We start from the raw sequence: 27,336 nt of genomic DNA on the forward strand, positions 1-27,336 counted from the left end.
CAAAGCAGCATCACCGTATGACAAGCAAAGTGTGGAATACAAAGTCAGATTGTGCCAATATCAAAGCATTCTGACATCCTGAAGTAAACTTTGAATCGCTCGGGATAATCCCGCAGCTCCTTGATGAGGTGAACTCTCCTTTCTCTCTATGCAATCTCGGGATTGGATGGACCCAATATTTCCTCTTTCTTTTTCTCTTTTTAAGAAGAGAGCGGGACAACTAAGTCATGCTCACTGCTTGAAGACATTTTGTATTGTTCTGTGATTTTTTACACAACGGAAAAGGTGTGCAAGGTGTGCAAAGGCCTCCAGTGTGCAAAGACCTTTAGCGTTCGGACGTAAACACGGAAGCTATGCAACGAAAATAGCGTAGCAGTATGACAGGGGGTTAGTTAGAATTTGTTGAAGCATTGAAAATACATTTTGGTCCAAAAAGTAACAAAAACTATGACTTTATTCATCATTGTCTTCTCTTCCGGAATCCTATCCATTGAACTGATTCCATTGAATCCTTTCATCTGTCGGTGTTGGTAATGCACTTTTACCTCGTCATGGTTGTTTTTGGCGATTAGGACATCCGCGACATTTTGAAGTATCGAAAATACATTTTGGTCCAAAAATTACAAAAACTACGACTTTATTCAGCATTGTACTCCGGGTCTGTTGTCAATCCGCGTTCACGACTCCGCTGCTTTTTCTTCTTTCCTGTTTTACGGCAGTTGGCATCCAGCTTATTGGTGCATTACCGCCCCCTTCTGCTCCGGAGTGTGGTGACGCTGCTGATGTAAGACGCTGCTGACGTGTTATCTAGTGCGCCAGAGCTTCGTTTACAGTCTGAGGGAGACACACACTGTATTCAAGCTATTCTACATTGTTTGTATTTTGGTATTGCTATATTTTTTAAAATGGTGCATAAGTGTGCATGTCGCGGGTGTCCCAATCGCCAAAAACAACCAAGGTGACGTAAAAGTGCATTACCAACGCCGACAGATGAAAGGAATCAATGGAATCAATTCCATGGAAAGGATTCCGGAAGAGAAGACAATGCTGAATGAAGTCGTAGTTTTTGTTATTTTTGGACCAAAATGTTTTTCGATGCTTCAAAAACTTCTAACTAACCCATTGATGTCACATGGACTTCTTTGATTATGTTTTTATTACCTTTCTGGACAGTATACCGTACATAGATTTTCAATGGAGGGACAGAAAGCTCTCAGACTAAATCTAAAATATCTTAAAGGGATAGTTCACCCAAAAATGAAAATTTGATGTTTATCTGCTTACCCCCTGTGCATCCAAGATGTAGGTGACTTTTTTTTTCTTCAGTCGAACGCAAATTATGATTTTTAACTGCAACCGTTGCCGTCTGTCAGTCAAATAAATAATAGCAGTAGATGGGAACTTCAACTATAACAGTAAATAAAACTTGCTTAGACAAATCAAAATTAAAACCTGCGGCTCGTGACGACACATTAATGTCCTAAGACACGAAACGATCGGTTTGTGCGAGAAACCGAACATTATTTATATAATTTTTACCTCTAATACACCACTATGTCCAACTTCATTCAGCTTCCTGTTAGTGAGGTCAAAAAACGCGTTCTGAAGACGGGAAGTGATGTCTCGCCCATATACTTCAATGAGCGCGAGACATCACTTCCGTTGTCAGAGCGCGATCAGACCTCACTAGCCGGAAGCTGAACGAAGTTGGACATAGTGGTGTATTAGAGGTAAAAAATTATATAAATACTGTTCGGTTTCTCTCACAAACCGATCGTTTCGTGTCTTAGGACATCAATGTGCCGTCACGAGCCGCAGGGTTTAATTTGGATTTGTCTATGGAAGTTTTTTCGACTCTTATTGTTCAAGTTCCCAATCACTGCTATTATTTGACTGACAGATGGCAGCGGTTGCAGTTAAAAATCATCATTTGTGTTCGACTGAAGAAAAAAAGTCATCTACATCTTGGATGCCATGGGGGTAAGCAGATAAACATCAAATTTTCATTTTTGGGTGAACTATCCCTTTAAACTGTGTTCCGAAGATGAACAGAGGTCTTACGGGTTTGGAACAACATGAGGGTAAGTCATTAATGACATAATTTTCATTTTTGGGTAAAGTAACCATTAAAATCATGTCTATGTGTGGTTAAGATACGCTTGGATTTCATCATAAATATCTTACTTTGTGTTCCGAAGATGAACGAAGGTCTTACGGGTTTGGGGGTGACATAAGGGTGAGTACTTAATGACAGAATTTTTATTTTTGGGTAAATTAACCATTAAAATCACATATTCTCAGTTGATTCCACAACTGCCCGGACCGATTCATAAACGAATTATTCAGTCAGGTTCTCTAAACCGCTTCAACTGATTCATTAAAAAAGATCCGAAAAAAAAGGAATGATTAATTTACACATCAAACATCACTAAATCCCCCATAGCTCCCCCTAGTCTCACTCAAACACACAGTAGCTACGCTAGTGAAAATACTGCATATGAAAGCACAGTGACAGAAGGACACACACAGCTGCGCCATGGCAGAGACAGAGGGCGCATTGTCTGCCCGCAGGACAGTGGACACACACGTGTACGTGTGCATGCATGCCAACCCAGGTGTCTTTTGTTTTCATTACTTCCAGTTCAGCTGTACTACGTAAAAACGGAGATAAATCAATAAATGTCCATTCAGTGCGACAGATACATCACAGTAACCAACCATTGATCTTACCTATTCCTGTCTTAATGGCTATGTCTGAAGATCTAGTGAACTGCCTACCTAGACAGGATTTTGGGCATCAAAGGAGCCAAAAATGCTGGCAGCACACTAGGCTTTCAGATACAGCCGAAACCACAATGCAGCCCAGAATCACTGTTCAAATATCAGATAGAACTGATCATGCAAAAAGAACAATCATTCAATAGCCAAACCAGGAATCGAATCACCAAAGACAAGAAACAAAGAGGAGCAAACGGCTTGCATGTAACAATTAACACAAACACACCCTGAAGCAGCGCAATAAATGCATAAATAAGACAGGGAAACACTCACTTGTCAGAAGTGACCCGCTCGGTCCACTGGCGGCGGCTCACACACACACACAGACAGACGGGAATATGCGCTGCTGTAGTGATGTGGACCGCTGGCTTACAGCCCGCACTCCTGATTTGCTCGAAGAACTGCAGCCATCTTGATGAAGCCCGTGTGGCAAACCAACCACATGCCTAGACGTAGGAGGGGAGGAGGAACTAGAGGAATTATTCTTAACATTTTCCCCTTATCAACCCCAGTTGCATGTCTTAAAAAGTCTCATTTGCTGAAGCCAAGAAATGATATGCTTGTTTTGACAAATAATAATAATTTATAATGCGTTTTGTATATTTATAATGATACATTTTATTTATATTAATGTTTATATGTATGATTTCTTTCTATACTACAGTAAATAATAAACATAATTGATAATCTACATTTATTCATACACTAGTGTGGGGTCGGTAAGATGTAATGTTTTTGAGAGAAGTTTCTTATGCCAAGACTGAATTTATCTGTTTAAAAATGTTGTAAAACAGTCATATTGTGAAATGTTATTACAATTTAAATGAACTGTTTCTATTTTAATGTATTTCAAAACGTCAGCTGAATTTTCAGCAACCAAGTTGTGGTTTTACTGTACTCACACACACACACTTTAGATGCAACAGCCTTACTACTGCTTTAAATTATTACATAGGCAAGTTCATAAAGCTAAAATGTAATAATAAAGTCCTCGCTCCCGTAATAAATATCACACATGTGACAGAAAGTCTATCCAATAAAAAGGAGACGTATTAAAATTTTCAATCAATTTTATTGAGCTTATCACGTTTCATGCCCCCTGGCATGGTCTCCCAGTCAATTAATTAGCTACTCGGAGCAATGGAGCAATAGCGTCCTCTGGCGGATCCTTTAGGATGCTTCACATGTCTCCTTCATCCTTGGGGGGAAAAAAACGCCGTCACTGACATGCAAAGTTTTCATCCGTGGTCCTATAATGCCTTTCTTTGAAACATTAACCTCGTTGTAAAGTCATTAAGTGGACTGAATGTATAAGACCGTTAAATACTTAATGTGGAAGGAGCATTTTTGAACTTTGGGTCTTGTTCGTATGAGAGCCCCAGGCTGATTTCTCTTAATAATTAAAAACAATAAACATACATACAAACACTCAAACATACACATATATCATTCCATAAAATGATCTAAAATTTTCTTTTGTTCCAGACCCTTGAAACTGAGACAAGAACCGAATATGAATCCTACTGCAAAAAGCAATTCATCACAGTTAAACCAGCCATTAAATTAATCAATCCTTCAGATGATTAATCAGCACTGATGATTTAAGCCTGCACTTCAATAATCAGAGAATCCATTAGTTAGAAGGAAGACAAAAACAGGAGTGATTGTGTACCCTAGGCATGAAGAGAAAGAAATAAGTTGTAATGCGTGGGTGAAATCTGGAATACAGTTTGTCAGCGTTTGGATGAAGAGAACAGGATATATGTGAATCAGAATGAAGCCCCTGAGAACTGGCCGTAGAAAATGAGCTCTTTGAGTCAGAGTTCTTAACGCGCCTATCTGATAGATTGTCCCTATTCGACAGAACTGATTTCTCAGTCTGCGCTATGGCTGGGACGTGCTAGCGGAGTCCGAGATGGAGGGGAATGTCAAAGCTCATCCTTCTCCATCTGCTTAAACGCTTCCAAGTCCTCCTGCCAATCAGCCATCAGCGAGTCCATCGATTGGCTGCCGGAGTCGCCGTCCACCGCAGGCTCCTCCCCTACGTCCACGGAGATGTAACTGCCAAGTCCCTCCACTGGCTGAACCGAATCTTGACCCGCGACTGCGTCTTCTGCTGGTTCTGAGGAGGTGGAGGAACTGTGGTCTTTCTCCTCTGTGGAGCAGTCCTCTTCTTCTGCTCCATCTGTACCTTAAAAAAAAAAAGAGGTCAGTTGAATGTACCTTAAGAAATCCATTTAATATCTATTACACATCACTTGAAAAACCTAGCGGACCACATTAGGTGTGGAGAATGATGGTATCATTCGAAGGAATGCAGATTTTGCGCTAACAGAAGTCCATAATCTTATGGTGGGAAGTTCGTATTAACGAGTTGTAAATCAAGTCACTTTGATCGGAGCAGGATGTCGATGTACCTTTTCTACGAAAAAATTCAGCAAGATTTTTAACTTTATTTGATTGAATAAAAAAATCTGCATTGTGTGTTTTTGCTTTTTTACGTTTTTGTTCAATTTATCAAGGTGCTGTAAATTGAATTATATATTCTATCATAATTATACAGTTTTTTTGTACATGCAACTTAGCTAGTTTCATTTTAAATGAAAAAAATTCACTCTCAATGAAGACGCCGCATCTATCTAATTGCGTCCTCCGTATTTTCTCACTGACGCACTCTCGGGGCTTAAAGAAAGTTCAGTTTCCCACTCATTATTGCGGCTTTGTGGTAGTGTTCATGTGTGTTCAACTCGTAAATACAATCTTTCCAACATGATTAGAATGCATCATTAAAAACAAGAGGGTTGCATGAAGGGAAACCCAAGGACGAGGGGTACTTACTGCCATCCAACAGGGTGCCCGGGAGGGCTTTCCCCTTAAATATGGCTTCTGCTCATCCAAATAGGAAAGTAGGGAAAAAAGAGAAGTAGTGGAAAGGGAAAACAGTTACAAACACAGAGTGAAAGAGTAATAAAGGAAGAATATTTAGAAAGGAATGAAAGTAGAACATGCAACATGCACAACCTCACAGTGATTCCTCACATATTAACCAAATCGACGTCTCCGCTCTGCGTCTCACCTCTGTCTCTAGCTTTGTCACTGAGCAGCACCTCCACCTCCTTGTACTCCTTTAGAGCCTCCAACAGGATGTTGCCCTCTTTGTGGAACAGGAAGAGGAGTGGTAAAGAGACATCGTCAGTGTTCCGTCCATCTCCCGCCATCTGGAACAATGGGGCCGTATCACTGCTGCTGCCCTCGTTATCATCTAAACAAAAGTGACAAAACAAAAAGAGTGAGATATAAATACTAACACTGATTTATTTTGCACAAAACAGTTATTGTTAAAGGTGCCCTAGAATTAAAAATTAATAATTTATGTTGGCGTAGTTGAATAACAAGAGTTCAGTACATGGAAATGACATACAGTGAGTCTCAAACTCCATTGTTTCCTCCTTCTTATATAAATCTCGTTTGTTTAAAAGACCTCCGAAGAACAGGTGAATCTCAACATAACACTGTTACGTAACAGTCGGGATCATTAATATGTAGGCCCCTAAATTTGCATATGCCAGCTCATGTTCAAGGCATTAGACAAGGGCAGGATGTCTGGATGTGCACAGCTGAATCATCAGACTAGGTAAGCAAGCAAGAACAATAGCAAAAAATGGCAGATGGAGCAATAATAACTGACATGATAACATGATATTTTTAGTGATATTTGTAAATTGTCTTTCTAAATGTTTTGTTAGCATGTTGCTAATGTACTGTTAAATGTGGTTAAAGTTACCATCGTTTCTTACTGTATTCACGGAGACAAGAGCCGTCGTTATTTTCATTATTAAACACTTGCAGTCTCTATAATGCATAAACACAACTTCATTCTTTATAAATCTCTCCAAAAGTGTAGCATTAGCCGTTAGCCACGGATCATAGCCTCAAATTCATTCAGAATCAAATGTAAACATCCAAATAAATACAATACTCACATAATCCGATGTATGCATGCAGCATGCATGACGGACACTTTGTAAAGATCCATTTTGAGGGTTATATTAGCTGTGTGAACTTTGTTTATGCACGGTTTAAGGCAAGCGCGAGCTCCGTGGGCGGGGAGCGCGAGCATTTAAAGGGGCCGCAACATGAATCGGCGCATTTCTAATGATGCCCCAAAATAGGCAGTTAAAAAAATGAATTAACAAAATATGGGTATAATGGGTATTTTGAGATGAAACTTCACAGACACATTCAGGGGACACCTTAGACTTATATTACATCTTGTAAAAAAACGTTCGATGGCACCTTTAACTAAAACTATTATGAATTAGTAATTGAAATAAAACTAAGATAAATCTATAAATTATAGATGAAAAACTTAAAAAGAAAATTAAAAATGCTGTCTTGAAAATTAACTGAATCAAGTTGAAGAACTAAAATTACTAAAATGGAAAAAAATATTAAAAGCTAAACAGAAATAAACAAAAATGCATAAGAATCACAACACAATAACTGAAACTAAAATGAAAACTATAAATATATTATATGTGTGTGTGTGTGTGTGTGTGTGTGTGTGTGTGTGTGTGTGTGTGTGTGTGCCTGTGCATAAATTTATGTTTAAGTCGCCATTTTCAAGTACGGTACATTAAGTACATCAGGGGTTTTCAAACAAGGGTTTTCAAACAAATTAATCTGAATTTAAAAGTTTCACACATAACAATGGGGAAAGAAGATACACTGTCAACGACATTTCCAGATAATATTTGGTGTTCAGTATAGTAACAATATAAAAGCCACATCTTTCGTTTTTTTTAAGAAGGGGCCTTTTTTTAAAATCACATTTGGGGGGTCCTTGGCATCCAAAAGTATTTAAAACTCCTGAAATAGATACTGGTTGACTCCCTAAAACGTTTCTCACCGATTACGATGCCTCCGATGGCCCCAGCTTTCTGAATGTGCCTAGCCTTCTCTGCAAACATGCACTGGCCTCTCTGGAGCAGAGCGATACGGCCTGCCACAATCTCACTGTTACTCAACTCAGTACAGCCGTTATAGGGCTCCGCTACGGTTACGAACCCACGCACCTGAGGGAGAGGGAAAGAAAGAACAGAATACACAATGTAGCATGGATTATATAAAAAAATTATGCCCTTTAGCAAGAACAAACCCAGAACAGCACAGAAATAGGCAAAAAAAAAAAAAAAGTGAGAAAGTACACAATAAAAAGTCAGTTAATCATACTCACTCCAGAACTGCTTTTGTAAAGATCCAATCCAAACTGTGCAGGGCCTGCGGTCAGTACCACTCTACCAAAAAAGGGGTGCGACACAATTTGAACAGCTCGTGGAGGAAGCTGTTCTTTCTGCTGCTGGCTGGAGAGCTCCATCATTTCCTGCATAAAACGCATGCCGTCCTCTGCAGCGACTGCACTCACTGCCTGTGGAGAGGGAGAAGGAATTAAGTTTTAATCTACAGATACGAAATATAAATTACATTGTGTAATTCTTATATCTCGGTCTGTATTGTACCTGTGTTGCATGCTGAACAAGTTGTACTCTGCCATCCTTTAGGTGGATGAGACTCACACCCATCCGCCTCAGCAGCTCCAGATGTTCGGGGTTATTAGCCATGAAGTCTTGAGCCCTAAGAGGAGGACGGCCCATACCAGGCTCTCTGAGAGAGACGAAAAGAAAAAGAAAAAATTAATCACTATCTTCTTGAAAATCTTCTATAATTTCCACCAGACCACCTGCATTTTTTATATTAAAATATAAATTATTTTATTGATTGATTATCATCATTCTAATATTCTGATTCAGTGTCCGATTATTATTGGTGCTTAATTATTATTAACGATTCATAATCATATTACTATCAATGAAGGAAACGAGTTTTTGCTGCATTTGTGGAAAAGGCCTGATACATTTTTTTTCAGGATTTGTTGTTAAAAAAAGCAACAAAAAAAAAAAAAACAGCATTACTTAGAAATCTTTTGAAACAATGTGTCTTTACTATCACTTCTGATCAATTTAATGCTTGCTAAATAAAAGTATTAGTAAGCATAAGAGGTAAAAATCATAATTTCAAATTTTTGATATTATAAAAATGAAATATAATATAATATAATATAATATATATACATATATATATATATATATATATATATATATATATATATATATATATATATATATATATATATATATATAAAATTATGTAATAGACCAGCTAGTTATATCACTTTCTCACCGATGAGTGGTCGGGCGCGGACAACTCTTATCCACTGCGCTCCTGATTGGTTCACGGAGATTGCGTGGGAAGGCGGGATCAGGAAAGAGTAGGCGGGTGTTAGGGCAAGTCCACTCAAAATTTGAGTCATCAAGCTCTTCTCCAGCCTGGGGTGACAAAGATATTATATCAACGTTTGATTAGAGAAGTTAATTGTATTAGGTACAGTTAGGAATATGACTTGAAAGCAGAGCTGAATGAGTAAGGTGACTCTGACCAGTGTTATTACAACATATACCCCTTTTCCACCAAGGCAGTTTGAGTGCTGGTTCGGAGCCAGAGCCTTGTTTCAAATCAGTTCTCTGTCTTTCGACACACAAAGCACCAGCTCCGAACCAGGAAAAGTGGTTCGTAAGTAGCACCAAAACATTGCTGGGCTAGAAGTAAGAACCACTTGCGTCAGGGGCTGGGGGCGGGGTTACCGTGACCAACAAGAAACTTGTGACCGCCATTTTTGATATAGCAGCTAATCGAGCTAATAGCAGCTCGATTGTAATCTCCGTCTATATACAAATTACGGTGAGCCATATTTGGATGCCGATGTCGGTTCGCAAAGCCATGAGCATCAACAGTTGTGAAACATCTGCGATTGTTGATAGAAGGCTTGTTCGAGATGCATGGGAGCAGCGCAGACCGATTCCCATTTGTAGAGCATACGACTCCTTCTGCTTTTGGATCATTCTCGCGGAGCTTTGATGTCATGTGCCGATCACTATGCGAGAAGCTGATGCATCTCAAACGAGCCTGGTGTATTTGTGTTTGGCGCTGCGGCGCTAGCTTTGCTGTGAAATATGAGACGTATACAGTGACGTAAGACCTGGCTCTGTGCTGGCTCTCTAGCCTGTGGAAAGGCAAACCAGTTCTTAGAAGGATCGTCAGTTGAACCAACTCTGAACTGGCACTAGCACTAGCTCTGAAATAGCACCCGGTTTGTGCTGGTGGAAAGGGGGTAATAGAGAGGCAAGCAGAACTGTTACAGTGCTTATGTGCAGTACCATATTGTTGACGACAGAGGGCGCCTGTGAGTTTGAGGCAGTGGAGAGGGAGAGAGGCAGCAGATGAGCTTCTGTGGTAAAGATGTAGTCCTCCACATTAAAAGGCAAATCCTCCTCCTCAGCAAACAGCAGAAACAGGTACTTAAACATCTCCGCCAGGAAAAACGAGTCCATGCTGAATCAAGTGGGTGGTGATGAAGAGAAATAAATATGCCGTGAGACAGCTTGCCACCCACTCTTTACTCATAAATGCTCTCTTTACAGAATCCACTCAAACTATTTGTACAAAAATATACCACAAGCCAACATCCTCTTTAACTATCCACAAACTCCAGCTCTTACCGGTCCTCGTGACTCCCCGTCCTCACGTCCTTCATAGCAGCAAAGCCACAGGGAACCCGAGCAAATCGGTTCAGGTTCTCCAGTACGGTGCGGCCCACCTCCAGGTAATATGGATCTCTGGTTGCCTTCAGAGGAAATCCACAGTTAATCATTCGTATCATCTCCATGGATTACTACATTAAAATACACGGTTGAATGCACCTCAGCAGGAGCAATGCAATGTGAAGGGGGTCACATTTTCAAGTTGATAAGAAGGAAAATGGAGAGTGAAGGATATGTTGTATTGAGATTTGTTCGAGAACTCAGTTGTACCTTATAAAGGAAGTAAGTGCTTTCTGCAAACTCTGGCCGCAGGGGGTGCTGAGCCCAGTGAACCCTGAAATCAGTGGTGAACGCCTGGCGAGACAGTACGTGATGGAGCAGGGCAGTCAAGAAGAGTTTATAAACCACAGACCGTGATGATATTCAAAAGACAGACAGCAGAAAAAAGGAACTACCTCAGGAAGGAAGTTGTGTTTCTTGGTAACCTGATAAAGCATTTCATGCGTCTCTATGGCTGGCCGGATATCTCCCTTTAACACCTGCAAAGAGCAAAACTCTCATGTTTGGACTTTCATAACAAATTGAGAGAGACAAAGACAACACTGATTTCTCACCTGCAATCCTGGGAAAAAGGCAAGCAAGGAGTCCATCCAGGTGCGGGCTGGCAGCAGGGGTTTGTGGATGTGGACGTCCAGTAACAGAGGAGGTTGGCTGATGTACTTCATAATGGATGCATAGTGCTGAAAAATATGCCAAGCGATCACAATTCATGAATACAGACAAGATAAAGAGATCCGTTATTTCATGGCAGACAAAACTAAAATGCGAGTCACACATGTTCCAGAGCTTCTATTCTGAATAAATAAATTATCAATTATAAAATAAATAAAATGAATAAAGCAATAAAATAAACATAAAAATAATTACTCAAAATGTTAAAATATACAATCCACTCTAGTCTACTAAAATAAACAAATAACAAATTAATTAACAAATAAATAAATATAAAAAGTAATAAATCATAATGTTAAAATACACAATCTACTTTAGTATACCAAAATAAAGTAAATGGAATATAAAAAAAATATTCAAAATATTACAATTCAATCTAATAATAATAATAATAATAATAAACAATAATATGTAATAAAATATAAAAATAATAATTCAAAATATACAAACTACTCCAGTCTACTAAGGATAAATAAATAAATACATACATGCATGCATATTTATTCAAAATGTTAAAATACGCAATCTACCCTCTTCAAAGTAAATAGGAAATGGTGTTGCAAAAAAAGCAGGGTGGGACTTAAATTTTATCCATCTGGGATTGATTGGATTAGTAAAGTTGTCTCAATATGACAGGTGTTTAAAGGTAAGGGCTTGAAAAGTAAGACGGCTTGGTGACTTAAGCCGAAAAGGAGATTATGATGACTTTAACAAAATAATGAATGATACTCACAGTGTTAAAGCGCTGCAGAAATTGGTCATCGCCCAGTAATATATAAGCCTTCATCAAGTACTCGTAATAGGAATCTATGCCCGCTCCAACTCCGCTGTCTGTAAGGGAACAGTTAAAAAAACATCATGATTCTGACTTGACTTTTACCTAATTTGTCTGTAAATGAGCACAGTTGTTTTATGTTTTGGGTGGGTTGTTGGGTATAGTGTAGCCTCACCTCTGCGGACCCACTCTCCTGAGTGGATGTTGATGGTTGTTCCCACTAGATTACTATTCCTCTGTCTCTTTTCCCAAAGGAAGTCAAGAGCCCTTCTCGCATGAGCCTGCGAACAATACAACAAAACACCAACACCTAAATAATGGCCTACTTCAATAGATTTAGTCATCGTAAGTCTCTTTCACCACACAATATAAGAACATTTCTGACCTCATGATACTTTTCATAGTGCACAACAAAACGGGTAACGCTAATGCTGTCCGTGTCTTACAAATGGCACAGTTATGTCATAAGAGATCTATGCTGTAATTCTGTAGACTGAATGAGTACAAACATTCCAGAAATCAACACTTTAGGCCAAAATGTTGTTAGTTTGTTACAAAACAATCACAACAGTATTTCTACTAGCTTGGTGACCTTAAATGCTCTCTAGACAACATGAATTATACAGAACACAAGGTTTTCAAACATTTCTCTGGAGGTTAATTAAGGACCCTAAGAAATAAATATTTATCTGGACTGGAGGTCATATTTCCGAACGTTATAACTTCAGAAACTCAACAAAACAAACATTTGTTCACATTTGCAACACAAAGCCATTGTGATACCTCAAATGTGGGGTCCCCAGTAAAGCGGCTCAAGGCTGCAAATTCAAGAATGATTGTCCCGGCACAGGCGGTGCAGGTATCCGTCTCAGTGCCTGTGCGCGTCTCGGGTCCACGGACTCCATAACGCAGGTTCACCTGTAAACACAATCAATCATTAATCAGAGTCATAATCGAGGTGATTTATCCCAGCCAGATTTATATGAATATACACTACCATTCAAAAGTTTGGGGTCTGTCATTTTTTTAAATGTTTTTGAAAGAAGTCTCTTATGGCTTTTATTTATTTGATAAAAAAAATACAGTAATATTGTTAAATATTATTACAATTTAAATAAATGTTTTTTATTTTAATATATATTAAAATGTAATTTATTCCTGTGACGGCAAAGCTGAATTCTCAGCATCTTTACTTCAGTCTTCAGTTTCATATGATCCTTCAGAAATCATTCTAATATGATGATTTGGTGCTCAAGAAACATTTCTTTTTATTACCAATGCTGAGAACAGTTGCGCTGCTTAATATGATTGTGGAACCTACAATACAACTTTTTTTCTGGATACTAACAGCATTTATTTGAAATAGAACAATGTCTTTGTCACTTTTGATAATTTTTAATGTGTCCTTGCTAAATAAAAGTATTAATTTCTTTCAAATAAATAAATAATTAGGGATTAACATTAAAGCAGACATTATGTCGTTTCACACCCGTAAGACCTTCATTAATCTTCAGAACACAAATTAAGACATTTTAGTTGAAATCCTATGGCTCCGTGAGGCCTTCATAGGGAGCAATGACATTTCCTCTCTCAAGATCCATAAAGGTACTAAAACATATTTAAATCGGTTCATGCGAGTACAGTGGTTCAATATTAATAAAATAAAGCGACGAGAATACTTTTGGTTTGTCAAAAAAACAAAATAACGACTTATTTAGTGATGGCCGATTTCAAAACACTGCTTCAGAAAGCATCGGAGCATTGCGAATCTGTGTGTCGAATCTGCTGTTTGGAGCGCCAAAATCACGTGATTTCAGTAGTTTGGCGGTTTGACCCGCGACCCGCTTTATAATTAAGTTGGCTTGAAAAAGCCAACTTACTGATCTACTACTTAAGCTTATTATTAAGTTGGCTTGAAAAAGCCAACTTACTGATCTACTACTTAAGCTTATTAATGGTGCTTGCCAAAGGCAAAGCTCCATTCTTATTCTCCTGCATACTTATTATTATTATTCTGCTTCTTCTTCTTCTTCTTCTGGACAAAATTTCTGCGCGCTACTCCTCCCGCAGCTTTTGTCGTAGACCCATGAATGAGGTGTCAAATCGACCGGCTTATTGAGGAGAGGTGTGCTATGACTTTTATAAGCGATCGGGTGTACGATGTTCGTCCAGTGGGCGAAAAATCGGGCGAAAAATCCCATAGACTTAACATTGTGATGATATTTGACGAGTCATAGCTCCTAATGAGGATTTCATAGAAACATGTGGGTTACTACGTTTGAAGGGGCTGACAGGCTCTGTCAGACCATATCTCAAAATGGGGTGTAAGTTGTACCCCTGGGGCGCAAGAGCTGCCCAAAGTTGCCCCATAGACATACTATGGTGAAGCCGTGCCCATGAACCAGGAAGTACTGTGTTTTTCCTACTATGGGAAATTACATAGGGATTTTGTATTGAACATAACTCTGGATTACAATGTCATAGAGACAAGGGGGTGGGCTCATTTTACTCAAACAACCAATCAGTCTCTCAGGATCATTGTGAAACTATCAAGCCACGCCCTAGCAAGCATATAGAGCACCTTAGTAACAAGCTCCATAGACTTCCATTGAAAAAGATCAAATGAATATCTTTGGATAGGAGTGTCATACAAACATGAGGGTGGGCTCATTTGACTCGAGGCAGCAAACCGCCAATCACAAATCACCTTAAAGACATCATAGCCACGCCTTAGCAACCATTTAGAGCACCCTAGCAACCCAAAGCATAGGCAGATATCTTCAAATCTGAATATCATAAAGGCATGGGGGTTGGTTCATATCATTCATACTGGCAAGCAGCCTTTGGTTTATCATTACTGGCAGCTGCCAAGCCACTCCCTAGCAACCAAACAGAGTACCCTAGCAACCGTTTTGCAAGATCTATATCTCTGCATCAGAACATCGTAAAGACATGGGTGTTGGTTTATATTGTCAAGCAGCCTTTGGAGTATCATCATTGGTAGCTGCCAAGCCACTCCCTAGCAACCAAACAGAGTACCCTAGCAACGATTTAGCAAGATCTATATCTCTGCATCAGAGCATCATAGAGACATGGCGGTTGGCTCTTTTGACTCATGCTAGCAAACTGGACTTCCAACATGCTACACATGCTAGCAGTGAATAGCTACATGCTAATAGTGATTAGCTTAGTGTTTAAACATGACACAAACTAGTAAAAATGTGTTAGCATCATGCTGGTAGCATGCTAATTGTGTTAGCATCATGGTAGTAGCATGCTAATCATGTTAGCATCATGCTTAGCAAACATGCTAATCATGTTTGCATCTTGTTAAAAACAAGCTAGCAACCTGGTAAGCCTGCTAGCATCATGATAATCATGTTAGCATGTTGCTAGCATCATGCGAACATGTTTAGCATCTTGTTAAAATAATGCTAGCAACATGGTAATCATGTTAAGATCATGCTAAGCATTATGCTAATCATGTTAAGATGTTGCTAGCGTTATGCTAACATGATTAGCATCTTGTTAAAATCATGCTAAAGATAATGCTAAGCATTATGCTAATCATGTTAGCATGTTCCTAGCATTATGCTAACATGATTAGCACCTTGTTTAAAACATGTTAGCAGCATGCTAAGGGTGTTAAGATCATGCTAACAACATGCTAATCATGTTAGCATGTTGCTAAAGCATTATGCTAACATGATTAGCATCTTGTTAAAAACATCCTAGCAGGATGCTACGGGTGTTAGCATCATGCTAGTAACATGCTAATCATGTAAGCATGTTGCTCGCATTATGCTAACATGATTAGCATCTTGCTGAAAACATCCTAGCAGTATGCTAATGGTGTTAGCATCATGCTAGCATCATGCTAATCAAGAGTGCCGAATTTTGCCACTGCAAGCACCATTCACATTTTCTTCAGGAAATGTACATTCTAGTATTGTAATTACTATTCACCTGAACAAAACTTTGGCGCGTAACTCGTCCCACACCGTTTGTCGTAGACCCATGAATGAGGTGTCAAATCGACCAGCTTATTGAGGAGAGGTGTGCTATGACTTTTCTAAGCGATCGGGTGTACGATGTTCGCACAGCGTACGAAAAAACGGCTGAAAAAACTCCCATAGACTTAACATGGGGACCAAATCTGTGAGATCATATCTTTGGTTTAAAAGGTCATAGAGACTTAGGGCTGGGCTCTTTTGACTCGGCCTATCAAGCAGCTAATAAGTCGTTCATAGCCACGCCCTAGCAACCAATTACAGCCCCCTAGCAACCGGGTACCGAATTTTGCCACTGCAAGCACCATTCACATTTTCTTCAGGAAATGTACATTCTAGTTAATGGTGCTTGCCAAAGGCAAAGCTCCATTCTTATTCTTCTGCATACTTATTATTCTTCTTCTTCTTCTTCTGGACACAATTTCTGCGCGCTACTCCTCCCGCAGTTTTTGTCATAGACCCATGAATGAGGTGTCAAATCGACCGGCTCATTGAGGACAGGTGTGCTATGACTTTTATAAGCGATCGGGTGTACGATGTTCGTCCGGCGGGCGAAAAAGTAGCGAAAAAAATCCCATAGACTTTGCATTGGGACAAACTTTGATGAGTAATAGCTCCTAACGAGAATTTCATAGAAACATGTGGGTTACCACGTTTGAAGAGCCTGATAGGCTCTCTCAGACCATACCTCAAAATGGGGTGTAAGTTGTACCCCTGGGGCGCAAGAGCTGCCCAAAGTTGCCCCATAGACATACTATGGTGAAGCCGTGCCCATGAACCAGGAAGTACTGTGTTTTTCCTACTATGGGAAATTACATAGGGATTTTGTATTGAACATAACTCTGGATCACAATGTCATAGAGACAAGGGGGTGGGCCCATTTTACTCAGGCAACCAATCAGTCTCTCAGGATCATTGTGAAGCTATCAAGCCACGCCCTAGCAACCATATAGAGCACCATAGCAACAAGTTCCATTGACTTCCATTGAAAAAGATCAAATGAATATCTTTGGATAGAAGTGTCGTACAAACAAGAGGGTGGGCTCATTTGACTGGAGGCAGCAAACCGCCAATCACAAATCACCTTAAAGACATCATAGCCACGCCTTAGCAACCATTTAAAGCACCCTAGCAACCCAAAGCATAGGCAGATATCTTCAAATCTGAATATCATAGAGGCATGGGGATTGGTTTATATCATTTATACTGGCAAGCAGCCTTTGGTTTATCATTACTAGCAGCTGCCAAGCCACTCCCTAGCAACCAAACAGAGTACCCTAGCAACCGTTTTGCAAGATCTATATCTCTGCATCAGAACATCATAAAGACATAGGGGTTGGTTTATATTGTCAAGCAGCCTTTGGAGTATCATCATTGGTAGCTGCCAAGCCACTCCTTAGCAACCAAACAGAGTACCCTAGCAACCGTTTAGCAAGATCTATATCTCTGCATCAGAGCATCATAGAGACATGGCGGTTGGCTCTTTTGACTCATGCTAGCAAACTGAACTTCCAACATGCTACACATGCTAGCAGTGAATAGCTACATGCTAATAGTGATTAGCTTAGGGTTTAAACATGACACAAACTAGTAAAAATGTGTTACATCATGCTGGTAACATGCTAATTGTGTTAGCATCATGCTAGTAGCATGCTAATCATGTTAGCATCATGCTAGCAAACATGCTAATTATGTTAGCATCTTGTTAAAAACATGCTAAGAACATGGTAATCATGCTAGCATCATGCTAGCATTATGCTAATCATGTTAGCATGTTGCAAGCATAATGCTAACATGATTAGCATCTTTCTAAAAACATGCTAAAGAAAGATGCTAAGGGTGTTAGCATTATGCTAGCAACAAATGCTAATCATGTTAGCATGTTGCTAGCATAATGCTAACATGATTAGCATCTTTCTAAAAACATGCTAGCAGCATGCTAAGGGTGTTAGCATAATGCTAGCAACATGCTAATCATGTTAGCATCTTGATAAAAACATCCTAGCAGGACGGTAATTATGTTAGCATCATGCTAATCAAGAGTGCCGAGTTTTGCCACTGCAAGCACCATTCACATTTTCTTCAGGAAATGTACATTCTAGTATTGTAATTACTATTCACCTGAACAAAACTTTGGCGCGTAACTCGTCCCGCACCGTTTGTTGTATACCCACGAATGAGGTGTCAAATCGACCGGCTTATTGAGGAGAGGTGTGCTATGACTTTTCTAAGCGATCGGGTGTACGATGTTCGCACAGTGTACGAAAAAATTGGCTGAAAAAACTCCCATAGACTTAACATTGAGTCAAAATCTATGAGATCATATCTTTGGATCAGAAGGTCATAGAGACTTGGGGCTGGGCTCTTTTGATTCGGCCAGCCAATAAGTAGTGACACAGCAACTTCATAGCCACGCCCTAGCAACCAATTACAGCACCTTAGCAACCGGTGCCGATTTTTGCCACTGCAAGCACCATTCACATTTTCTTCAGGAAATGTACATTCTAGTTAATGGTGCTTGCCAAAGGCAAAGCTCCATTCTTATTCTCCTGCATACTTATTATTATTCTTCTTCTTCTTCTTCCACTTTTTCGTCTGCGCGCTACTCCTCCCGCAGCTTTTGTCCTAGACCCATGAATGAGGTGTCAAATCGACCGGCCCATTGAGGAGTGGTGTGCTATGACTTTTATAAGCGATCGGGTGTACGATGTTCGTCCGGCGGGCGAAAAAGTAGCCGAAAAATCCCATAGACTTAACATTGCGACGAACTTTGACGAATCATAGCTCCTAACGAGAATTTCGTAGAAACATGTGGGTTACCACGTTTGAAGAGGCTGACAGGCTCTCTCAGACCATACCTCAAAATGGGGTGTAAGTTGTACCCCTGGGGCGCAAGAGCTGCCCAAAGTTGCCCCATAGACATACTATGGTGAAGCCGTGCCCATGAACCAGGAAGTACTGTGTTTTTCCTACTATGGGAAATTACATAGGGATTTTGTATTGAACATAACTCTGGATTGCAGTGTCATAGAGACAAGGGGGTGGGCTTATTTTACTCAGGCAACCAATCAGTCTCTCAGGATCAATGTGAAGCTATCAAGCCACGCCCTAGCAACCATATAGAGCACCTTAGTAACAAGCTCCATAGACTTCCATTGAAAAAGATCAAATTAATATTTTTGGATAGAAGTGTCATAGAAACATGAGGGTGGGCTCATTTGACTCGGGGCAGCAAACGGCCAATCACGAATCACCTTCAACACTTCATAGCCACCCCCTAGCAACCATTTAGAGCACCCTAGCAACCCAAAGCATAGAGGGATATCTTCAAATCTGAATTTCATACAGGCATGGGGGTTGATTTATATCATTCATACTGGCAAGCAGCCTTTGGTGTATCATCATTGGCAGCTGCCAAGCCACTCCCTAGCAACCAAACAGAGTACCCTAGCAACCATTTTGCAAGACCTATATCTCTGCAACAGAACATCGTAGAGACATGGGGGTTGGCTTATATTGGCAAGTAGCCTTTGGAGTGTCATCATTGGCAGCTGCCAAGCCACTCCCTAGCAACCAAACAGAGTACCCTAGCAACCATTTAGCAAGGCCTATATCTCTGCATCAGAACATCGTACAGACATGGGGGTTGGCTTTTTTGACTCATGCTAGCAAACTGTACTTGCAACATGCTACACATGCTAGCAGTGAATAGCTACATGCTAATAGTGATTAGCTAAGTGCTAAAGTGGGCTGAGAACATGCTAAGAACTCTATAGAAACTCCATAGTAAGTATCTGTGACAACTCCCAACCACCTAGTAACACCATAGCAACCACCCAGGTTACCATAGCAACCGCCTAGCAACCACCCAGAACACCCTAGCAACCGCCTAGCAACACCTTAGCAACCACCCCAAGTACCTTAGCAACCGCCTAGCAACACCCTAGCAACCACCCAGGTTACCATAGCAACCGCATAGCAACCACCTAGCAACCGCCTAGCAACACCTTAGCAACCACCCCAAGTACCTTAGCAACTGCCTAGCAACACCCCAGCAACCACCCAGGTTACCATAGCAACCACCTAGCAACCGCCTAGCAACACCTTAGCAACCACCCCAAGTACCTTAGCAACTGCCTAGCAACACCCCAGCAACCACCCAGGTTACCATAGCAACCGCATAGCAACCGCCTAGCAACACCTTAGCAACCACCCCAAGTACCTTAGCAACTGCCTAGCAACACCCCAGCAACCACCCAGGTTACCATAGCAACCGCCTAGCAACCACCCAGAACACCCTAGCAACCGCCTAGCAACACCTTAGCAACCACCCCAAGTACCTTAGCAACCGCCTAGCAACACCCTAGCAACCACCCAGGTTACCATAGCAACCGCATAGCAACCACCTAGCAACCGCCTAGCAACACCTTAGCAACCACCCCAAGTACCTTAGCAACTGCCTAGCAACACCCCAGCAACCACCCAGGTTACCATAGCAACCGCATAGCAACCGCCTAGCAACACCTTAGCAACCACCCCAAGTACCTTAGCAACTGCCTAGCAACACCCCAGCAACCACCCAGAACACCCTATCAACCGCCTAGCAACACCTTAGAAACCACACCAAGTACCTTAGCAACCGCCTAGCAACCGAGTGGCGATTTTGCCACTGCAAGCACCATTCACATTTTCTTCAGGAAATGTACATTCTAGTATTGTAATTACTATTCACCTGAACAAAACTTTGGCGCGTAACTCGTCCCGCACCGTTTGTTGTATACCCACGAATGAGGTGTCAAATCGACCGGCTTATTGAGGAGAGGTGTGCTATGACTTTTCTAAGCGATCGGGTGTACGATGTTCGCACAGTGTACGAAAAAATTGGCTGAAAAAACTCCCATAGACTTAACATTGAGTCAAAATCTATGAGATCATATCTTTGGATCAGAAGGTCATAGAGACTTGGGGCTGGGCTCTTTTGATTCGGCCAGCCAATAAGTAGTGACACAGCAACTTCATAGCCACGCCCTAGCAACCAATTACAGCACCTTAGCAACCGGTGCCGATTTTTGCCACTGCAAGCACCATTCACATTTTCTTCAGGAAATGTACATTCTAGTATTGTAATTACTATTCACCTGAACAAAATTTTGGCATGTAACTCGTCCCGCACCGTTTGACGTAGACCCACAAATGAGGTGTCAAATCGACCGGCTTATTGAGGAGAGGTGTGCTATGACTTTTCTAAGCGATCGGGTGTACGATGTTCGCTCAGCGTACGAAAAAACAGCTGAAAAAACTCCCATAGACTTAACATGGGGGCCAAATCTGTGAGATCATATCTTTGGTTTAGAAGGTCATAGAGACTTGGGGCTGGGCTCTTTTAACTTGGCCTATCAAGCCACCAATAGGTAGCTCATAGCCACGCCCTAGCAACCAATTACAGCACCCTAGCAACCGGTGCCGAATTTTGCCACTGCAAGCACCATTCACATTTTCTTCAGGAAATGTACATTCTAGTATTGTAATTACTATTCACCTGAACAAAATTTTGGCATGTAACTCGTCCCGCACCGTTTGTCGTAGACCCATGAATGAGGTGTCAAATCGACCGGCTTATTGAGGAGAGGTGTGCTATGACTTTTCTAAGCGATCGGGTGTACGATGTTCGCACAGCGTACGAAAAATCGTCTGAAAAAAGTCCCATAGACTTAACATTGGGACAAAATCTAAGATATCATATCTTTGGATCAGAAGATCTTAGAGACTTGGGGCTGGGCTCTTTTTACTCTGCCTATCAAGTAGCCAATAAGTAGTTCATAGCCACGCCCTAGCAACCAATTACAGCACCCTAGCAACCGAGTCCGGTGTTTTGCCACTGCAAGCACCATTCACATTTTCTTCAGGAAATGTACATTCTAGTATTGTAATTACTATTCACCTGAACAAAACTTTGGCGCGTAACTCGTCCCGCACCGTTTGTCGTAGACCCACAAATGAGGTGTCAAATCGACCGGCTTATTGAGGAGAGGTGTGCTATGACTTTTCTAAGCGATCGGGTGTACGATGTTCGCACAGCGTACGAAAAAACGGCTGAAAAAACTCCCATAGACTTAACATTGGGTCAAAATCTGTGAGATCATATCTTTGGATCAGAAGGTCATAGAGACTTGTGGCTGGGCTCTTTTGATTCGGCCAGCCAATAAGTAGTGACACAGCAACTTCATAGCCACGCCCTAGCAACCAATTACAGCACCCTAGCAACCGGTGCCGAATTTTGCCACTGCAAGCACCATTCACATTTTCTTCAGGAAATGTACATTCTAGTATTGTAATTACTATTCACCTGAACAAAACTTTGGCGCGTAACTCGTCTCGCACCGTTTGTTGTAGACCCACGAATGAGGTGTCAAATCGACCGGCTTATTGAGGAGAGGTGTGCTATGACTTTTCTAAGCGATCGGGTGTACGATGTTCGCACAGTGTACGAAAAAAATGGCTGAAAAAACTCCCATAGACTTAACATTGAGTCAAATTCTATGAGATCATATCTTTGGATCAGAAGGTCATAGAGACTTGGGGCTGGGCTCTTTTGATTCGGCCAGCCAATAAGTAGTGACACAGCAACTTCATAGCCACGCCCTAGCAACCAATTACAGCACCTTAGCAACCGGTGCCGAATTTTTCCACTGCAAGCACCATTCACATTTTCTTCAGGAAATGTACATTCTAGTATTGTAATTACTATTCACCTAGACAAAACTTTGGCGCGTAACTCGTCCCGCATCGTTTGTCACAGACCCACGAATGAGGGGTCAAATCGACCGGCTTATTGAGGAGAGGTGTGCTATGACTTTTCTAAGCGATCGAGTGTACGATGTTCGCACAGCGTACGAAAAAACGGCTGAAAAAACTCCCATAGGCTTAACATGGGGGCCAAATCTGTGAGATCATATCTTTGGTTTAGAAGGTCATAGAGACTTGGGGCTGGGCTCTTTTGACTCTGCCTATCAAGCAGCCAATAACTATTGACTTCATAGCCTCGCCCTAGCAACCAATTACAGCACCCTAGCAACCGGGTGCCGAATTTTGCCACTGCAAGCACCATTCACATTTTCTTCAGGAAATGTACATTCTAGTATTGTAATTACTATTCACCTGAACAAAACTTTGGCGCGTAACTCGTCCCGCACCGTTTGTCGTAGACCCACATATGAGGTGTCAAATCGACCGGCTTATTGAGGAGAGGTGTGCTATGACTTTTCTAAGCGATCGGGTGTACGATGTTCGCACAGCGTACGAATAAACTCCCATAGACTTAACATTGGGTCAAAATCTGTGAGATCATATCTTTGGATCAGAAGGTCATAGAGACTTGGGGCTGGGCTCTTTTGATTCGGCCAGCCAATAAGTAGTGACACAGCAACTTCATAGCCACGCCCTAGCAACCAATTACAGCACCCTAGCAACCGGGGCCGAGTTTTGCCACTGCAAGCACCATTCACATTTTCTTCAGGAAATGTACATTCTAGTATTGTAATTACTATTCACCTGAACAAAACTTTGGCGCGTAACTCGTCCCGCACCGTTTGTCGTAGACCCACATATGAGGTGTCAAATCGACCGGCTTATTGAGGAGAGGTGTGCTATGACTTTTCTAAGTGATCGGGTGTACGATGTTCGCACAGCGTACGAAAAAACGGCTGAATAAACTCCCATAGACTTAACATTGGGTCAAAATCTGTGAGATCATATCTTTGGATCAGAAGGTCATAGAGACTTGGGGCTGGGCTCTTTTGATTCGGCCAGCCAATAAGTAGTGACACAGCAACTTCATAGCCACGCCCTAGCAACCAATTACAGCACCCTAGCAACCGGGGCCGAATTTTGCCACTGCAAGCACCATTCACATTTTCTTCAGGAAATGTACATTCTAGTATTGTAATTACTATTCACCTAGACAAAACTTTGGCGTGTAACTCGTCCTGCACCGTTTGTCGTAGACCCACGAATGAGGTGTCAAATCGACCGGCTTATTGAGGAGAGGTGTGCTATGACTTTTATAAGCGATCGGGTGTACGATGTTCGCACAGCGGACGAAAAATCGTTTGAAAAATGTCCCATAGACTTAACATGGGGGCCAAATCTGTGAGATCATATCTTTGGATCAGAAGGTCGTAGAGACTTGGGGCTGGGCTCTTTTGACTCGGCCTATCAAGCAACCAATAACTAGTGACTTTATAGCCATGCCCTAGTAACCGATTACAGCACCCTAGCAACCGGGTTCTGAATTTTGCCACTGCAAGCACCATTCACATTTTCTTCAGGAAATGTACATTCTAGTTATTATTATTATTCTTCTTAGACTAAATTTCTAAATGCATCTCCTCCTAGACTGTTCAAGCTACAACCACCAAACTCGGACCAGACCTTCAGACTATTCTGACTTAGTGTGCTATATCTTTTCAGACTGATCAGACTTACGGTTTTCCTAAAAAAGCTGATCAAAACTTGGAAAAATCCCATTGACTTTCATTGACGGAATGTTCAAATGAGCCAAGACTATTCAAACTCCAACTGTCAAAATTCAAATTTTGACAGTTGGAGAGGCTCATCAGACTCCATTAGCTGCCATTCTATGTACTATTTCTAATCCATTGAGACTCATTCAAACTTCCATTCTATCTAATATGTCTTATCTATCTATCTATCTATCTATCTATCTATCTATCAAACTAAATCTATCTATCTATCTATCAAACTAAATCTATCTATCTATCTATCAAACTAAATCTATCTATTTCTCTTTCTAATCTATCTATCTATCAAACTAAATCTATCTATCTATCTATTTCTTTTTCTAATCTATATCAAACTAAATCTATCTATTTCTCTTTCTAATCTATCTATCAAACTAAATCTAGCTATTTCTCTATCTATCTATCACTTCTCATCTATCAATCTATCTATCTTCTCATCTATCACTTCTCATCTATCTCTCTTCTCATCTATCACTTCTCATCTATCTCTCTATCTATCATCTATCTATCAACTCATTCAAATTCATAAACTCTATCTATCTATCTATGATCAACTCTCATAGCAACCACCCAAAACAACCTAGCAACCACCCAGAACACCATGGCAACTGCATAGCAACCACACAAATCACCCTGGCATCATCCTAGCAACCAGCCTGGATACAATAGCAACCGCATAGCAACACCATGGCAACCACCCCGAGTACCCTAGCAACCGCATAGCAACACCCTAGCAACCACCCCGAGTACCCTAGCAACCGCATAGCAACACCCTAGCAACCACCCCGAGTACCCTAGCAACCGCATAGCAACACCCTAACAACCACCCCGAGTACCCTAGCAACCGCATAGCAACACCATAGCAACCACCCCGAGTACCCTAGCAACTGCATAGCAACACCCTAGCAACCACCCCGAGTACCCTAGCAACCGCATAGCAACACCTTAGCATCCACCCCGAGTACCATAGCAACCGCATAGCAACACCCTAGCAACCACCCCGAGTATCCTAGCAACCGCATAGCAACACCTTAACAACCACCCGAGTACCCTAGCAACCGCATAGCAACACCCTAGCAACCACCCCGAGTACCCTAGCAACCGCATAGCAACACCTTAGCAACCACCCCGAGTACCCTAGCAACTGCATAGCAACACCATAGCAACCAAACAGAGTGCCCTAGCAACCAATTTGCAAAATCTATATCTCTGCATCAGAACATCGTACAGACATGGGGGTTGGTTTATATTGTCAAGCAGCCTTTGGAGTATCATCACTGGTAGCTGCCAAGTCACTCCCTAGCAACCAAACAGTACCCTAGTAACCATTTTGCAAAATCTGTATCTCTGCATCAGAACATCTTCCAGACATGGGGGTTGGTTTATATTGTCAAGCAGCCTTTGGAGTATCATCACTGGTAGCTGCCAAGCCACTCCCTAGCAACCAAACAGAGTACCCTAGCAACCGTTTTGCAAAATCTATATCTCTGCATCAGTACATCGTAGAGACATGGCGGTTGGCTCTTTTGACTCATGCTAGCAATCTGGACTTCAACATGCTAGCAGTGAATAGCTACATGCTAATAGTGATTAGCTAAGTGCTAAAGTGGGCTAAGAACATGCTAATAACTCTATAAAAACTCCATAGTATCCATCTGTGACAATTACCAATCTATCTATCTATCTATCTATCTATCTATCTATCTATCTAATAAAACTTAAACTTTCAAACTTCAAACTTTTAAAACTTCTTCAAACTTTCTGGCTATGCTTTTTCAAGCCAACTTAAAGTTTGTCCTCAAACTTTTTTATCTAGTTATTATTATTCTTCTTAGACTAAATTTCTAAATGCATCTCCTCCTAGACTGTTCAAGCTACAACCACCAAACTCGGACCAGACCTTCAGACTATTCTGACTTAGTGTGCTATATCTTTTCAGACTGATCAGACTTACGGTTTTCCTAAAAAAGCTGATCAAAACTTGGAAAAATCCCATTGACTTTCATTGACGGAATGTTCAAATGAGCCAAGACTATTCAAACTCCAACTGTCAAAATTCAAATTTTGACAGTTGGAGAGGCTCATCAGACTCCATTAGCTGCCATTCTATGTACTATTTCTAATCCATTGAGACTCATTCAAACTTCCATTCTATCTAATATGTCTTATCTATCTATCTATCTATCTATCTATCTATCTATCTATCTATCAAACTAAATCTATCTATCTATCTATCAAACTAAATCTATCTATCTATCTATCAAACTAAATCTATCTATTTCTCTTTCTAATCTATCTATCTATCAAACTAAATCTATCTATCTATCTATTTCTTTTTCTAATCTATATCAAACTAAATCTATCTATTTCTCTTTCTAATCTATCTATCAAACTAAATCTAGCTATTTCTCTATCTATCTATCACTTCTCATCTATCAATCTATCTATCTTCTCATCTATCACTTCTCATCTATCTCTCTTCTCATCTATCACTTCTCATCTATCTCTCTATCTATCATCTATCTATCAACTCATTCAAATTCATAAACTCTATCTATCTATCTATGATCAACTCTCATAGCAACCACCCAAAACAACCTAGCAACCACCCAGAACACCATGGCAACTGCATAGCAACCACACAAATCACCCTGGCATCATCCTAGCAACCAGCCTGGATACAATAGCAACCGCATAGCAACACCATGGCAACCACCCCGAGTACCCTAGCAACCGCATAGCAACACCCTAGCAACCACCCCGAGTACCCTAGCAACCGCATAGCAACACCCTAGCAACCACCCCGAGTACCCTAGCAACCGCATAGCAACACCCTAACAACC

The 27,336-nt window shown here is 41.0% G+C and overlaps 2 protein-coding genes across 4 annotated transcripts in view; both read right to left on the reverse strand.

Moving 5' to 3' along the window:
• Positions 1-3,184, reverse strand: part of zgc:92140 (uncharacterized protein LOC447854 homolog) — a 44,108-nt gene extending 40,924 nt beyond the window's left edge. Inside the window, exon 1 of the mRNA XM_067393623.1 lies at positions 3,052-3,184. The gene's annotated coding sequence lies outside the window, so the exon portion shown is untranslated. The remainder of the gene's footprint in view (positions 1-3,051) is intronic.
• A 648-nt stretch (positions 3,185-3,832) lies between these two features.
• The window catches only part of edem3 (ER degradation enhancer, mannosidase alpha-like 3), a 31,235-nt gene continuing 7,731 nt past the window's right edge, over positions 3,833-27,336 (reverse strand). The window contains exons 7-21 of one of the 3 annotated variants that reach the window (XM_067394681.1): positions 12,727-12,861; positions 12,119-12,224; positions 11,902-11,999; positions 11,051-11,176; positions 10,892-10,975; positions 10,707-10,790; positions 10,395-10,519; positions 10,053-10,227; positions 9,019-9,164; positions 8,298-8,442; positions 8,015-8,206; positions 7,688-7,853; positions 5,855-6,040; positions 5,617-5,664; positions 3,833-4,969 (exon numbers count right to left, since the gene is read on the reverse strand). In XM_067394681.1, the coding sequence (XP_067250782.1) occupies positions 4,707-4,969; positions 5,617-5,664; positions 5,855-6,040; positions 7,688-7,853; positions 8,015-8,206; positions 8,298-8,442; positions 9,019-9,164; positions 10,053-10,227; positions 10,395-10,519; positions 10,707-10,790; positions 10,892-10,975; positions 11,051-11,176; positions 11,902-11,999; positions 12,119-12,224; positions 12,727-12,861 (2,079 nt within the window). In that variant the 3' untranslated portion in view covers positions 3,833-4,706. The remainder of the gene's footprint in view (positions 4,970-5,616; positions 5,665-5,854; positions 6,041-7,687; positions 7,854-8,014; positions 8,207-8,297; positions 8,443-9,018; positions 9,165-10,052; positions 10,228-10,394; positions 10,520-10,706; positions 10,791-10,891; positions 10,976-11,050; positions 11,177-11,901; positions 12,000-12,118; positions 12,225-12,726; positions 12,862-27,336) is intronic. The other 2 variants (XM_067394684.1, XM_067394682.1) reach the window with 2 other exon arrangements.

Source organism: Chanodichthys erythropterus, chromosome 9 (genome assembly GCF_024489055.1).
Source record: "Chanodichthys erythropterus isolate Z2021 chromosome 9, ASM2448905v1, whole genome shotgun sequence".
NCBI classification, from domain to species: Eukaryota; Metazoa; Chordata; class Actinopteri; order Cypriniformes; family Xenocyprididae; genus Chanodichthys; species Chanodichthys erythropterus.